The sequence below is a fragment of the Chelonia mydas genome, chromosome 1 (assembly GCF_015237465.2).
Source record: "Chelonia mydas isolate rCheMyd1 chromosome 1, rCheMyd1.pri.v2, whole genome shotgun sequence".
Lineage (NCBI taxonomy): Eukaryota > Metazoa > Chordata > Testudines > Cheloniidae > Chelonia > Chelonia mydas.
The window spans coordinates 237,872,039-237,887,428 of record NC_057849.1 but is presented as its reverse complement, the minus strand read 5'-3'; the positions used below and the strand labels follow the sequence as shown (position 1 = coordinate 237,887,428).

General features: G+C 47.6%; 1 protein-coding gene across 2 annotated transcripts in view; it reads left to right on the top strand.

Moving 5' to 3' along the window:
* LOC102940996 (cat eye syndrome critical region protein 2) overlaps window positions 1-15,390 on the top strand; it is a 139,932-nt gene that overhangs the window by 103,133 nt on the left and 21,409 nt on the right. For both annotated transcript variants that reach the window (XM_037877703.2, XM_043540154.1), the window contains 5 exons: window positions 2,622-2,778; window positions 12,271-12,400; window positions 12,720-12,757; window positions 12,858-12,949; window positions 13,180-13,306. In XM_037877703.2, coding sequence (XP_037733631.1) covers window positions 2,622-2,778; window positions 12,271-12,400; window positions 12,720-12,757; window positions 12,858-12,949; window positions 13,180-13,306 — 544 coding nt within the window. The remainder of the gene's footprint in view (window positions 1-2,621; window positions 2,779-12,270; window positions 12,401-12,719; window positions 12,758-12,857; window positions 12,950-13,179; window positions 13,307-15,390) is intronic.

The following is a 15,390-nucleotide window of genomic DNA, read 5'->3' as shown; positions in this document are numbered from 1 at the left end:
CATTGGAAGTTGCACGTGCTCAGCCCCTCTGAAAGTCAGGCCACTATCCATCTAGAACATCTTAAAGCACCCATCCTATAACTGCTGTAATAAGACTTCTTGAGCAGGCCCAGTCGGACTGCCAGAGCTACTGGGAACAAATGTTTTTTTGGGGTGGCTGTATGTTGGAATCGCAGTGCTCATAGTGTTGGGTTGGTGATTTTCCTGTTTTCCTCTTAACTCACACCAGAATGGCACCAGATCTACTGTGTGGGGCACCTTTGGTTTGACTCTTGTCTACTCTATAAATACTGTCTTCTGTCTAGAGGGTGGTATAAGCCCTGTGGCTGCTGCCTCCACATTGTAGGTAGATACCCTGTGCCTATGGCCGAATGTCATAGGAAAGCTTAGTGCACTTGGACTAGCTCTGAAAACAGTCTTTTGAGGACTGCCGGCTAGATGTTTTGCCAACACTTTCCTAGAACACATTTCTATGCACGACCATAACCGTTGTGCATATAAATTTGGAGACTGAGAGAAGAGAGGATCGTTTTAATAGCTTAGCATCCGCAGAAATTGTGTCCGGTGAGGCACACAGATTTGTTTGGATCCACTGCCATGCGAATAAAAAAACTGGCTGACACATCATAAATAAAATCTGCTATGGACTTGCCACCGGTGGTTGGTCACCCTTTGTCTTATTGTCTTTGTACATGTTAGCACGCTAATGACATTAGCACATGCTAAACAGGGGGGTGGTTTGAACCCCATTGAGGGTAGAGACATGCAAGGAGACTGAGAATCTAAAAATATGGGGCCCAGTTGTGCGCACGCTTATGCATGTGAGGAACTTGACTCTCACGAGTCGCCCTATTGATGTCAATGGGAATACTCAAACCTCTACATTTATATATGCTCCTGTTTATAGGATTGGGCCTCTGGTTAGGTCACAAAGCCAATGAGACCTCCAGGTGATAGAGGAAGTTAAATTAGAGAGGCGTTTGCGTTTTGATATAGCAGTGCAACTCTGAACCTCATCTCGTGGAACAAGGCATCATCTCGTGGAACAAGGCATCATCTCGTGGAACAAGGCATCATCTCGTGGAACAAGGAGCACTCTTTGCTGCTCTGTTATGACTGCACTTGGAGTATTGGGTTCAGTTCTGGGCATCCTAAGAGTAGGAGGATGTAGGGGATTCTGAGAAAAGCAGCTACAGTGACTGAGGGCTGGAAGGGTTGACTTATAAGGAAACAGATTTAATTTTCGATTGAATAGCAAGAGATATCCGCTCATAGTGGAATGCATAAACCCATGGAATAGTTTCCCTTGGAAAGTGACAGGAGTCCTGTTGCTTGTGATATTACAACTGGGCAAAGATCTTTCACTGTAGGAAGATTCCTGTAGTGGCTGGGGAAATGGACTAGATGTTGTAAAGGGTCTTTACCATCGCTAATTCCTGTGATTCTGTGCTAATTCCCCTAGGATGCAGGCAGTGAGTCTGGCAGGATTAATTGGGTTCTGTAGCCCTTTGGGGATTTTGAATCTTAATAACTGAGACCACTCCATGGTAAGGCCCAAAGGGTTCACTGCATTTTGGTCAGAACAGAACAGGTGTTTCTGTTTTTCCTTCGGTGTGCACTTTAACATGGGATCTGCTGGTAATGCTGTAAAGCACACCAGGGCCCCAACTGAACACATCTCTGTAACTGTGGTATGAGTCTACTGGAGGGCAAAATGAGGTGAAGAATAATTCCCCCTCAAGTACTGTTGTTGCTGGAGGCAGCGGGTAGGGGATAGTGTGGGGTGATTCTCCAAGGAGCATTGCTGCAGGACATCGCTAAATAGCATTTCAGGAAAGAGAAAAAAATAAGGAGGCACTTACAATATGTCTGGGTTCACTGTACAACCTTTCAAGCCATTTATCAAAGTACCCACAGGTCCTATTTCCAGGCAGGTGAAACAGTAAAGCAATAGTGATTGAGGTGCCGGGCTTTTTCTGGGGATTAATGGTGGGCAAGAAAAAGTTGATGGCCTGAGAGGCAGCTGAGGGACCCCAGCTGATCATTAATCTTCAGGAAATGCCTTCTGCCTAAGTGGCTGTTGCTGTTTATATCCTGAGAATGGAGGTAGAGAGCCTATGGGCATATGGGTTATTTCCAAGTGTGATAGTTTCCCTTGGTATGTTCAGGGCATCTGTGCTTTGTAGAACTGTCAGTGGGAATGTTGATGGATGATCCAAGCATTCGGCTTATAATGAAATCAAGCAAATAAAGTTTTTCCCATCGTGCCTTTTCCCCGGTGCCTATGTGTGCATGGCACTTCACAGACTAATAAGAGGATGTGGTATCTCCTCCGTGGAATTTACAGTGTAACAGGATCATACACACTAATTACAACATGCCAGGGATCGAGGGAGAAGGAACTGGGACAGGATAAGAACTGTACACAATGGGAGAATACAGCTCATAGAGTGTAGCTTCTTTGGCAGAGAGATTGTATGTATTTTTGTTTACATAACTTATTGTAGTTACATTTTTAAGTCTCCTTCAAAGTAAATCTGCAGCTGATCAGATCCGTATAAACCAGTGCCGCCTTACGCTTTACGCCCATTACAATTTCATACATGGCCCTTTTGTCCCAGGCAACTCCAAGTGTGCTCAGCAGGATGGAGAAGCAAAGGCGCAGGGAGGAAGAGGAGGAGCGCCAAATCCTTCTGGCAGTGCAGAAGAAGGAGCAGGAACAGCTGCTAAAGGAGGAGAGGAAGAGGGAGATGGAGGAGAAGGTCAAAGCAGTGGAAGGTACCTGTAAAGCTGTGTGAAGTGGAGGTGGGGACATTGAAAAGGCCCCTGATTGGGTTATTAAATTGAATTGAGATATATCCTTTGTGCTCCTTCCATGCCATAGACTCCTTCATATATGTCCAAGATGGAATCAGTGATTGTGTTGCCTCAGAAGTGGGTTTGTTATTCTCTGGCCTCTTCTTGCTTGGCGACCTGTATTCCCTTTTCCTTCTCCCTCCTTGTCCTCTTGTATCCCCTCCAGCTCTGTCTTCCTCCTACCACCCTGGCTTCATCACCTTCCATAACTCTGTCCTTTCCTCCTCCCTACTGTTTATGCTTCTCTTGCAGTTCCCTGCCCCTCTTCTGCCTCCCCGCTGTGTGCTGTGGAGCTCCCCAAACAGACACCCTGCCCAGCTGGGTTTTCATTGCCTCTGAGCAGCACTCGTTCCATTCTGCCTGAGGCAAGTGGCCAGAAACGCTGCAAGGTGGAATAGCCTTGCAAGGGGGAAGGGTGGGAGCCACAAGAGCAGCATTTCCACACTGGTGTGGGCCATTAAATAGCACTCTCATAATTCGGGGTCCAGACTGGACCAAGGGTTAAAAACTAGGTTGTGCAGGGAACAACTTTAGAAGCTTTTCCAAGTGCTAGTTCATGCTGTCCACACGCTGTTGCCTAACAGATAACTGTCTGGGGTTTAAGCAGTCAGAGGATGTGAACACCTATCATCAGACAGGTGTGCATTGGCACTAGAATGTCACAAGAATAAGATGGGGTCTGACTGCCCTTCTGCCTTTCGGCTGAGTTACCGGGATTAATTTATTTCCTGTGGTTCGAGTATATTTGCAGTTTATCCAACTACTCAATCTCCCAGCTGAACAGAAATGACTCTTGCTTTCTTCCCGCCCTTCTTCCCTCTGCAGTAATTCTGAGCTAAAGGAGCAGCAGCAAGTGTGAGCTTGAGAAGTCAGAGGTGGTACAGATGTGGGGAGGACAGTTTTTTTTCTGGGCTTAATGCAGCATTGTCAGGTTTCATTTCACTCTTGCTTTGGGCTGCTGCAACCAGGTGCAGGGTGAGCCAGTCATTTCATCTGGGATCAGAAGTGCCAGACCTGTGGTTATCACAACAAATGACTGAGTTGCTGCAGTGCTAGGAAGACCCAGCGTGTTCCCAGAAAACTGCTCTGGATGTAAATGTCTGGTGTAGTAAAAGCGCTTGTGAATTGATTAAGATGATACAGAATTAGTATAACAAAAAGAAAAACTAAGTACACAAAACCAGTAAACTTTCCAATACAGAATAGTTTGCTAACCAGATGTTTGGTAGCAGGCCAGATATCCTGTAACAGAGTAGCTTTTTCTACTTGCTTCCCCTTTAGCCTTTTAAAACCGAATTACACAGGTGGCCTTTATACTTCTCTGATTGTCAGTCGTAGCTAATCTAGTCAAAATCTAGTGCATTAACCACAAACCCATTCAATTCCAGATCTACCACAGACTTCCTGTGTCACTTTGGCAAGTGACATAATTTCCTGTGCTTCAATTCCCCATTTGTAAACTGGGCATAATACTCCTCTACATCTCAGGTGTTGTGAGGATAAATCTGCAAATACATGGGAGACTGTCAGATACTGCTTTGATATCAGTCATATATGTACATAAAGAGATAAATGGAATCACTGCATTATCTGATGGTGTTAGGCCTTGTCTACACAAAAAATTTGCTCTGGGTTATCTTAAATCTGTTTTTTAAAACAATTTAATTAAACTGGTGTAAATTTCTGTGTGGACTGTCTCATTTTGGTTTAAGAGTGGCTTATTTCAGTGTAGTTTAAAGCTGCTCCCAATAAACTTAAGCCAAATCAAAATAAGTTTGTCTTAAACCAAAATAAGTGTCCATGAAGTCTTATTGCACTGCTTTAACTAAATTGATTTAAAATCAAACCTTTAGTTAAATTAGTGCATACTTTTTATGTACACTGGGCCTTAGAAACATCAGTTATCCAAGTAATATTTGGGTTTTCCACAGTTCACTTTATGACTAGACACGCTCTCAATGACAGTAAATCAGGTTTTTCTCTTGGAAAAGAGTTTTCATGACAGATCTGCAGTGACCCTAAGATGAAGTAGTTTGTTTTGTAAGACTGGATCTTCACATATACAGGTTTTCAGGGTTACAAAGACTTTGAACTTTATGGATCCTCTTAACTGAATTCTGTAAGGGGTACTTCAATGACAGAAAAACAGAGAATGAAGAATTTGTACCATCTAATGAGAGTTCACCTGCTTTATAGTTTCAGGATGAGGGCATAGTTAGATTGTCTGTATCTTGTCAATCCGATATTTTGCTAGCCCCTTCTTCGGGGTATAACCCAGATGGAGAACCTCTGCTGGGCCCATCTACATTTTCCTGGATTTATGGTTTCAACCAGCTTTCTGGATTTCCACCAGAATAGCTGTTAGAGGTTTCAAGTGCTCCTCTCACATGGCACTATGTATCACCTAGATATGTAGTTGGAAAATTATGAAGTACCTTAAGGGCACTGGCAACCTTTTGGAGTTTGATGGGTAGTGGCCCGTGTAGGCCAAAAGCATGCCAGTGAATTAAAACAGTCCAGTTGTGATCTTAAAGATGAGAGATTCTTTATATTGCAGTGATAGGGTTAGTGGCAGGTGCCTTTAACTGAGCTCCAACATGGAAATATGGTAGCTTTCCCCCATATTCTCCATCATCTCATCATGCAAAGCATCATCAGATTTAGACAGCTTCCCACAGCCTACACAGAGTGAACACCCCCATTTTTCTTGGGCACTATAACTGCAAGGCTTGTCCATTTGCTATTAAATGGCTCAGTTACTCCTAGGTCATTCATTTTCCTCAACTCATTGTACGGGTATCCATTGCACCTTTGGTCTCAGTGACCCTAATCCTGTAAAAAGTGATGTGTGATATTAAGGTAGTTCTTGCTGGATCAATTTAATGATCCAGCGAGAACTGGAACATATGTTGGGATTGCTCTATTCCAGGTTCAAAGATAAGCCAGGTGGATTCCTCCTTCTCATCTTTCTGACCAGGCCAACTTGGATCCAAGGCCTTTCTTTCCCCTTTGATCTTCTGGATCAGCCCACAAGATGTAAATTCCCCTTTTGATTCTTTCCACGTATGCCACCTTTCCTGGTTTCCCATATACAGCAGGTCCTCTGGAAAAAAGTTGTTTCTCTGTAGCCAAAGACCCAGTTACCACACATGATATTGGACAGTCTGCTACAAGTTGTGGTATTCTAAATCAGGATATACCAATTCTATGTTAGAGGGGATGTTTATCAGCCATACTTACTTTCATCAAAAATTTACTGGTCCCTAATTTCTATTCAGAACTCCAGAAACCCATGTAATGTCCATGTACACAGCACAATTCCAAGATGTTGCTTACATCCAGACCTTTAGTGGGGATCCATCTGTGGTGGACAAAGGTCTGTGCACTACTTGTATCGAGGAGGCCTCTTAACTTTCTCCTATTTAGGAATCACACACACATCTGGATGCCATCACCCAAATGGCTGGTATTAAGATTCCTCCTGGGAAAAGACACAGGTTCATCATCCATGACATTTTTCACTGGAGAGTCCCCTGCTTTATGTCACACTTGGTCACAGTAAAAGTATACCGTGGTTTTTTTATATCCATTCCGCCCCTGTAGTATCCAGGTTTATTTTACACCAAGTCCCCTCTCTCCTTTTCCCTATTTTTGCACCTTGAGTGCTAGCCAGAGTCCTGTAAGGGTAAAGTTGAAAACTCTTCACCATTCTTTGTTCTGACACACACCCAGGTCTGGAACGGCTCCTGAATGATAATGTCCAGTATCTCCTCAGTAGATTTCTTTGGATGTAGCAATCGTGTTGTAGAATTAATCAAGTTTTTCTCAGGGTGCTGCTTCTGGTGAAATGGTGTCCAACTTGACCCTTCAGCAGTATTCAGAGACCTGACTCTTCTCTTAGAATAGCAGCTTTTTCTTAGGAGTAGTCACAGGGGTGTCCTCATGTGGTACAATAGACCTCAAAGTGCCTTCTCAGATAACAAGGGTACCAGGAAAGGAATCCACTGGCTCTGTGGCTGGTCACAAAATATGGCCAGCCACGCACAACAAAGAAAGCTCCAACATCTTCCCCCTTGAGGTTCTGGGAAAGTTTAGGAGGCTTTTGCACCATCCCTGATGGACGTTTTCCCTCAAAAACATACCTTTGAAGACAGGAATGGTGCTCCTGGTGTCAGTGGGAGTAAGGTAGTTCAGAGACATTCATTCTCAGTTTTTTCTCTTCATCCCTTTTCACCTCCCTCACTAGTTGACAAACTGGAATGTAGCAATAGCTTTCCTTCAGGGTGTGGCACTTCTTGAGCTCTGCTCATCTTTTACTGCTTTAGTCTCCTGTCACTGTGGCCCTCTAAGAACGATTGGAAAAGGGTTGTGAAGGCTGCCATCTCACAGGCGACAGGCCTGAGGTGCAGAGGCTGTAGGAGGCAAATACACCAGAATCTCCTCCAGACCCCCTACCCTTCTTTGGATCTCCACCTTACGCTTCATACTGAATGTGGATTGCTGCAGCTTCAGTGACCAAGGAGACAGAGAGTCTTCCCAGTAAACAGTTCTGGAGACATAATCTTGGTACAAAATAGGTGCTTGTGAATTTAAGTGCACTTAGCCCTGGTCTACACTACGAGTTTAGGTTGAATTTAGCAGCATTAGGTCGATTTAACCCTGCACCCGTCCACACAACCAAGCCTGTTTTGTCGACTTAAAGGGCTCTTAAAATCGATTTCTGTACTCCTCCCTGGCAAGGGGAGTAGCGCTAAAATCGACCTCGCTGGGTCGAATTTGGGCTAGTGTGGACGCAATTCGACGGTATTGGCCTCCGGGAGCTATCCCAGAGTGCTCCATTGTGACCACTCTGGACAGCAGTCTCAACTCAGATGCACTGGCCAGGTAGACAGGAAAAGCCCTGGGAACTTTTGAATTTCATTTCCTGTTTGGCCAGCATGGCAAGCTGATCAGCACAGTTGACCATGCAGAGCTCATCAGCAGAGGTGACCATGGAGTCCCAGAATCGCAAAAGAGCTCCAGCATGGACCAAATGGGAGGTACTGGATCTGATTGCTGTATGGGAGAAGAATCCGTGCAGGCAGAACTCCGTTCCAAAAGACGAAATGCCAATATATTTGCCAAAATCTCCAAGGGCATGATGGAGAGGCTACAACAGGGACGCACAGCAGTGCCGTGTGAAAGTTAAGGAGCTGAGGCAAGCCTACCAAAAAACAAAGGATGCAAATGGTCACTCTGGGTCAGAGCCCCGTACATGCTGCTTCTATGATGAGCTGCATGCAATTCTTGGGGGAGCCCCTACCACTTCCCCACCACTGTCCATGGCACCTGCAAGGAGGGAGTCTCACGCAACAGGGATAAGGATTTTGTGGATGAGGAAGATGAGGAGGAAGAGGAGGTTGAGGATAGCACACAGCAGGCAAGCGGAGAATCCCTTCTCCCCGGCAGCCAGGAACTGTTCATCACCCTGGAGCCAATACCCTTCCAACCTTCCCAAGGCAGGCTCCCAGACCATAAAGCCAGAGAAGGCACCTTTGGTGAGTGAACCTTTGTAAATATAATACAGGGTTTAAAAGCAAGCATGTTTAATGATTACTTTGCCCTGAAGACTTGGGATGCATTCATAGCCAGTATAGCTACTGGAAAACTCTGTTAACATTTCTGGGGATGGAGCGGAAATCCTCCAGGGACATCTCCATGAAGCTCTCCTGGTGGTACTCTCTGTGTTAGCCTCAGGGAGTGATATCATTCATGGTCACCTGGTTGAAATACAGGAAATTTGCTTAAGGGGACATTCAGAGGTGCCCATTCCTGCTGGGCTGTTTGCTTTTGTCTGAAAAGAAATCATCCCCGCTGTTAGCCACGCGGTGAGGGGAGGCCCGTTCATGCTGAGCTGTTCGCATTTGGCTGACAGGGATCTTCCCTGATACTAGCCACGCGGTGGGGAGTAGGAAAGTGATCATCCCAGAGAATAGGCGGGGTGGGGGGGGTTGTGCTGCACTTTCACCCTAAAACCGCAGCCCCTCCTTTTAAATGGCCAACCCAATGGGCTTTTCTTGGTATGGGAAAGGAGGCTGCTGCTGTTTGAAACCGTTCCCACATGTTATGAAGGTTGAAGAAGCCGAAACCCTTTGCCTTACCATGGCTGACTGCAAGCCGAATTCTGTTGCCCAGCTGAGCGTGTGTGATGTCTCACACCAAACCGGCAGGCACTCAATATAAGAGGCAAAATGCGACCTTGTGCCAAAAGCACATGTGCTATGTAATGTGAATCGCTTGATTCAGTGTGAAATAGTCTTTCCTTTGTTCTCTAAAATGTATCTTTTTAAATATTACTCTCCCTTTTTTTTCCTCCCGCAGCTGAAAATGTTTCTACGCTCCCCCTATCATCTCCGTCCCAGAGGCTAGCACATATTAGAAGGCGAAAAAAACGCACTCGTGATGAAATGTACTCAGAGCTCATGCACTCCTCCTGCACTGAAAGAGCTCAGCAGAATGCTTGGAGGCAAACAATGCCAGAGTCCAGGAAAGCATTAAATTAACGTGATGAGAGGAGGGAGGAGTGTGATGAGAGGAGGGAGGAGCACGATGAGAGCAGGCAGGATGCAATGCTGAGGCTAATGGGGGAGCAAAGTGACGTGCTCAGGTATCTGGTGGAGCTGCAGAAAAGGCAGCAGGAGCACAGACCACCGCTGCCGCCCCTGTATAACTGCCTGCCCTCCTTCCCAAGTTCCATATCCTCCTCACCGAGATGCCCAAGAATGCAGGGAGGGAGACTACGGGCACCCAGCCACTCCACCCCAGAGGCTTTCCCAGGCAACAGAAGGCTGGCATTCAATAAGCTTTGAACTGTAGTGTGGCCTTGTCCTTCCTTCCTCCCCACCCCACCCGGTGCCTCCCTCCTCCCCCACCCCTCCCAGGCTACCTTGGCAGTTATCCCCCTATTTGTTTGATGAATTAATAAAGAATGCATGATTTTGAAACAATAATGATTTTATTGCCTCTGAAAGCGGTGATCGAAGCGGGGAGGGTGGTTGGCTTATAAAGAAGTAGCGTCAACCAAGGGGGCGGGTTTTCATCAAGGAGAAACAAACAGAACTGTCACACCGTAGCCTGGCCAGTCATGAAACTGGTTTTCAAAGCTTCTCTGATGTGCAGGGCACCCAGCTGTGCTCTTCTAATCACCCTGGTGTCTGGCTGCATGTAATCGGCCGCCAGGCCATTTGCCTCAACCTCCCACTCCTCCATAAACGTCTCCCCCTTACTCTCACAGATATCGTGGAGCACACAGCAAGCAGCAATAACAATGGGAATATTGGTTTTGCTGAGGTCTAACCGAGTCAGTAAACTGCACCAGCGAGCTTTTAAACGTCCAAATGCACATTCTACCACCATTCTGCACTTGCTCAGCCTATAGTTGAACTGCTCCTTACTACTGTCCAGGGTGCCTGTGTACGGCTTCATGAGCCATGGCATTAAGGGGTAGGCTGGGTCCCCAAGGATAACTATAGGCAGTTCAGCATCCCCAATGTTAATTTTCTGGTCTGGGAAGTAAGTCCCTTCCTGCAGCTGTTCAAACAGACCAGAGTTCCTGAAGATGCAAACATCATGCACCTTTCCCGGCCATCCCACGTTGATGTTGGTGAAATGTCCTTTGTGATCCACCAGTGCTTGCAGCACCATTGAAAAGTACCCCTTACTTTTAAGGGTTTACGTACTGGCTGCCAAGGTGGTTCGGTCCCAAGATAGGGATATGCGTTCCGTCTATCACCCCACCACAGTTAGGGAACCCCATTGCAGCAAAGCCATACATTATGACCTGCACATTTCCCAGAATCACTACCCTTGATAGCAGCAGCTTAGTGATTGCATTGGCTACTTGGATCACAGCAGCCTCCACAGTCAATTTACTCATTCCAAATTGATTTCCGACTGACCAGTAGCTGTCTGGCATTGCAAGCTTCCAGAGGGCTATCACCACTCACTTCTCAACTGTGAGGGCTCCTCTCATCTTGGTATTCTTGTGCTTCGGGGCAGCGGAAAGCAAGTCACAAAGTTCCATGAAAGTGCCCTTACGCATGCAAAAGTTTCGCAGCCACTGGGAATCATCCCAAACCTGCAACACTATGCGGTCCCACCAGACTGTGCTTGTTTCCCGGGCCCAGAATTGGCATTGCACGGCATGAACCTGCCCCATTACCACCATGCTGTCCAAATTGCCAGGGCCCGTGCTTTGAGAGAGGTCTGTGTCCATGTCCTCATCACTATCATGATTGCGCTGTTGTCGCCTCCTCGCATGCTTTTGCAGGTTCTGCACATACTGCAGGATAATGTGCGAGGTGTTTGGAACGCTCACAACAGCAGCAGTGATCTGAGACGGCTCCATGCTTGCCGTGGTACGACGTCAGCAGGAGAGCAGAGTTGCCGCGGAAGCGGTGGATGACGATGGATGCCACAAGAATAGATATTTATAGAGAACAACAAGAGGACCTATGAGGTGGATTCATGGCACCAGGAAAGCAGAGTTGCAGCAGAAGCGGTGGATGACGACTACAGTTAGCAGTCCTACTGCACCGTCTGTTGACAGCAATATGCCGTCTGCACGGAAAAAAGGCGCAAAACGATTGTCTGCCTTTGCTTTCATGGAGGGAGGGGCGACTGATGACATGTACCCAGAACCACCCGTGACAATGGTTTTGCCCCATCAGGCATTAGGAGCTCAACCCAGAATTCCAGTGGGCAGCGGAGACTGCAGGAACTGTGAGATAGCTACCCGCGGTGCAATGCTCTGAAAGTCGACGCTAGCCACGGTAGTGAGGACACACTCTACCAACTTAATGCTCTTAGTGTGGACATACGCAATTGACAGTATAAAATCGATTTCTAAAAATCAACTTCTATAAGATGGACCTAATTTCGTAGTGTAGACATACCCTTAGTTTTCTTTTTCTTATACTAGTTCTAAGCTCACACAAATCCAGTAAACTTCCCCATCTGAAACAGAACAGCTGCTAACCAATGCCTGGCTGCAGACCAGAGGTGGTCTGAAAGTAGCTCCTGCCATCCCTGCCACTGACCTCTTCAACCTCAGCAACACAGCTGGCCCAGACTGGTCAGTTAAGTGGGAATTTATCTGGAAATAGGCTAGCAGCAGCTTTGCAACAGTGACACTGCAAAATAGGCTGTTGTTTAGGTGGAGAGGAGAGGAGGAAAGGCAGGTGTGGTGCTCCTGTATTCTCTGTTTCCTTGCTGCTGCCCTTTCTGGAGGGATGACAGCGTTTACTGAGTAAAGCCCTTGGCCATCGGACACAACAACCTCCTGAAACTGGCTGCTGAACGGCTTCCTCAGTTTTCTGGCGTGATGTTACTGATGAGGGGTAAGAGGGCTAAATGGCTTTCTTTCTCCCACTGCAGAACGAGCGAGGAGGAGGAAGCTCCGGGAGGAACGGGCTTGGCTTCTGGCCCAGGGGAAGGAGCTTCCCCCAGAACTTTCCCACTTGGATCCCAGTTCTCCTGCCAGGGAGGAAAGGAAGACCAAGGATCTGTGAGTACATTGCAGTGTGTGCAGCATGCCTGTCCATTTGTATGCTTTCAGGGTAGGGGGTAGGAGGAATGTGGCCAGCGATAAAGTAAATGGGGTGGTTGGTAATAAGGATGGAGAGGCGGCGGTTGAGGTGGGAGGAATGTTTGAGGGGAGTAGAGTGTGGTACAGGCAAGAGGGTGTCTGTTTGAATGTGTGTTCATAATGTGGATGCATGTACAGGTTCTTCTGCAGAACCTTACTGTTGGCAGCACCAGATATGGGATGGAGGAATGATGAAAATAAGAGTGTGTGTATTCATTATTGCACTTCCCATTTGCAGCTTTGAACTGGATGATGAGTTCACCGCCATGTACAAAGGTCAGTCTCCTACCCTCACCTTTCACTTTGCAGGAGTTAAAAATAAGTAAATGTCTGCCTGGTTGTCTGTAACAGTTTGTCTTCCTTTTGTTGCGGCCAGTTCTAGATGTGGTAAAGGCTCACAAGGACTCTTGGCCCTTCTTAGAACCAGTTGATGAATCATATGCTCCAAACTACTACCAGATCATTAAGGTAGGCAACGTGGTCCAACCTGCTCCGTCGGTCTTGCATGTGACTCTTTGGGTTGGTAGAAAGCTAGGTCTTTAGTCAGTTCTTTGTAGTTCTTTGGCCATGTGTTATGCAGGAGGTCAGACTAGATGATCATAACAGTCCCTTCTGGCCTCTTTAGGACGCTAGTAACATCTCCTTCTGGGCCTCTCTCATGCACGTTGTAATTGAAGGGAGATCTTGATGTGTTTCAGGCTCCCATGGACATCTCTAGCATGGAGAAGAAGCTGAATGGAGGTCAGTACTGCACCAAGGAGGAGTTTGTGGGTGACATGAAGACCATGTTCAGGAACTGCCTAAAATACAATGGTGAAGGCAGCGGTAAGAGCCATGAGAAAACTTGTTCCATCTATTGATAGCTCTTTGTGGTCAAAAAGCCCTAGCCTCTACCTAGTCATCCATAGCTAGCTCGTACTGGACACCAGAACTCTTTCTGGATACTTTCTGGAGGGTGGAGGTGACAGCAGGAGTTCATGGATAGTAAAGCCCCGATTCAGCAAGGTTCGTGAATATGTGTGTAATGGTAAGCACATGACCAGTCACATTGACTTCAGTTGGGGCTACTCACACGCATAAAGTTATGCATGTACTTAAATACCTTGCTAAATTGGGGCCTATTAACTGTACCAAAGGATCTAGTCTAGTTGGGCAGAGAGTGTAGTAGGTGTGAAGAAAAAAGACCCTTCAGGAGTTTGCTCTCTTGTATATGTGTGTTCTCTGTGTTATGGGGATGGTGTCTGAATTACAGGGATTGTGTGGAGGGCAGGAGTATGCTTAGCCCTCAGTGTCTTTAAAGTAAAACTAAGGGAGGAACACACAGTGTGTACAGCCTTTTGGAGGGGAATGGTGTTAGGTTTTCCTTTGGCTCTTTGACCAGCAGCACAAGTCAACTGGTGGGAGGCCCTGCTGACCATCAGGACTCCCCATTGCTATGGCAATTAAAATCAGGTGCCTCACTGAGGTGAAACATGCAGGTTTCCAGTATGGGAATATTGCAGGCTCTGTGTCGCCAGCACCTGCCAGTGTCATCCAGCACAACAGTGGAGAGTAGGGAGTTTAGATCGCTCAAGCTTCGTCCCCTAGTGAAAGTGAATTCCAACACCACAGAGGAACGAGATCTCTCTGCTCTTCTTCGAGCGCTTGCTCACGTCTATGCCATTCTAGGTATGCATGTGCCCATGTGCACAGTCATTAGAGATTTTTTTCCTTAGCGGTATCCATAGGGTCGGCTGTGGTGCCCCCTTGAGTGCCGTACTCATGTGTCGGTAATCAGGCGCTGCCGGCCCTTACACCCTCTCAGTCCCTTCTTGCCGCCCGTGGTGGTTGGTTGGAGCACCTTTCCTTGCATAGCAAGGGCTAGCAGTTTTGTCTCTTCTGACTTTGAGCCTTAGGGCCTTGTAAATAGTTGTTGACAGTGTTAAGTAGTTAAGTGTAGTTAGAAGTTATAGTCCCAGAGGGGACTTTGCCCAGGCCAGGCGTGCCCGGGTCTCCAGGGTTTAAGTCCTGCATGGACTATAATAAGCCTATGCCTGTAAATGACCCCCACAGCAGCTGCCTCAAGTGCTTGGGGGAATCACACGTGAAGGACAAGTATATTTGTAAAAATTTTCGACCCAGGACTCAGAAAGAGCAGGATATTCGTTTGCGGCTCTCCTCACGTAGGCTGCCCTCCGTCCAGCTTCTGAGTCATCCCGCCACAACTCGACTCCAACTACCTTGGCCTTGGTGCACAGCGCACCCCAGCACCGGGCTGTACCAGGCACCGCTCCCCATCGCTGGTGCCCAGAAAGAAAACTAAGAAGCACAGCTCCCCCGTACCGGGCAAGAAAAGCCCTGGGGCATCAGGCAAAATACCCAGTTTGGGCTGCCTGGCCACTCCGGAGCCACGTAGACTCAAACTTGTGGCGACATCGATGCCCTCCCAAGTTCCCCCGGCGCCGAGAGAGCAGAGGCCTCTGCCCATGCCACTGGCTCCGCACATGCCAGAGGAGGCGGCAAAGGCTCCATACGAGGGCAAGCCAGCTGCTAAGACCCCCCAGGGGGCAGTGGAACACCACCAATCCCCCCGAGCCAAAGCAGCGCACTCTGTCTCCATGTCGCAGATCTTCGGCATCGCTGCCCAGATCCTCTGGGGCTCGCCCTCAATGACCGGCACCACGTTCGCAGTCCCTGCCATCTCGACGTGAATCACCTGGGGCAAGGCAGCCATCTCTGTACAACTGGCACCGTTCGCCCTCCCACCGGTCGTCCTCTCGGCGCAGATCTCCATCGCCTGCCACGTGGGAGCGCTCCCCATCGTGATAGTGGTCCCCTCGACACCGGTGCCGATCTTCCTCCAAACACTGGTCTCCGGCAGCGACAGTCAGCAGGCAGACACAGGCATCGGCAGCCTTGCTGTGGTCACC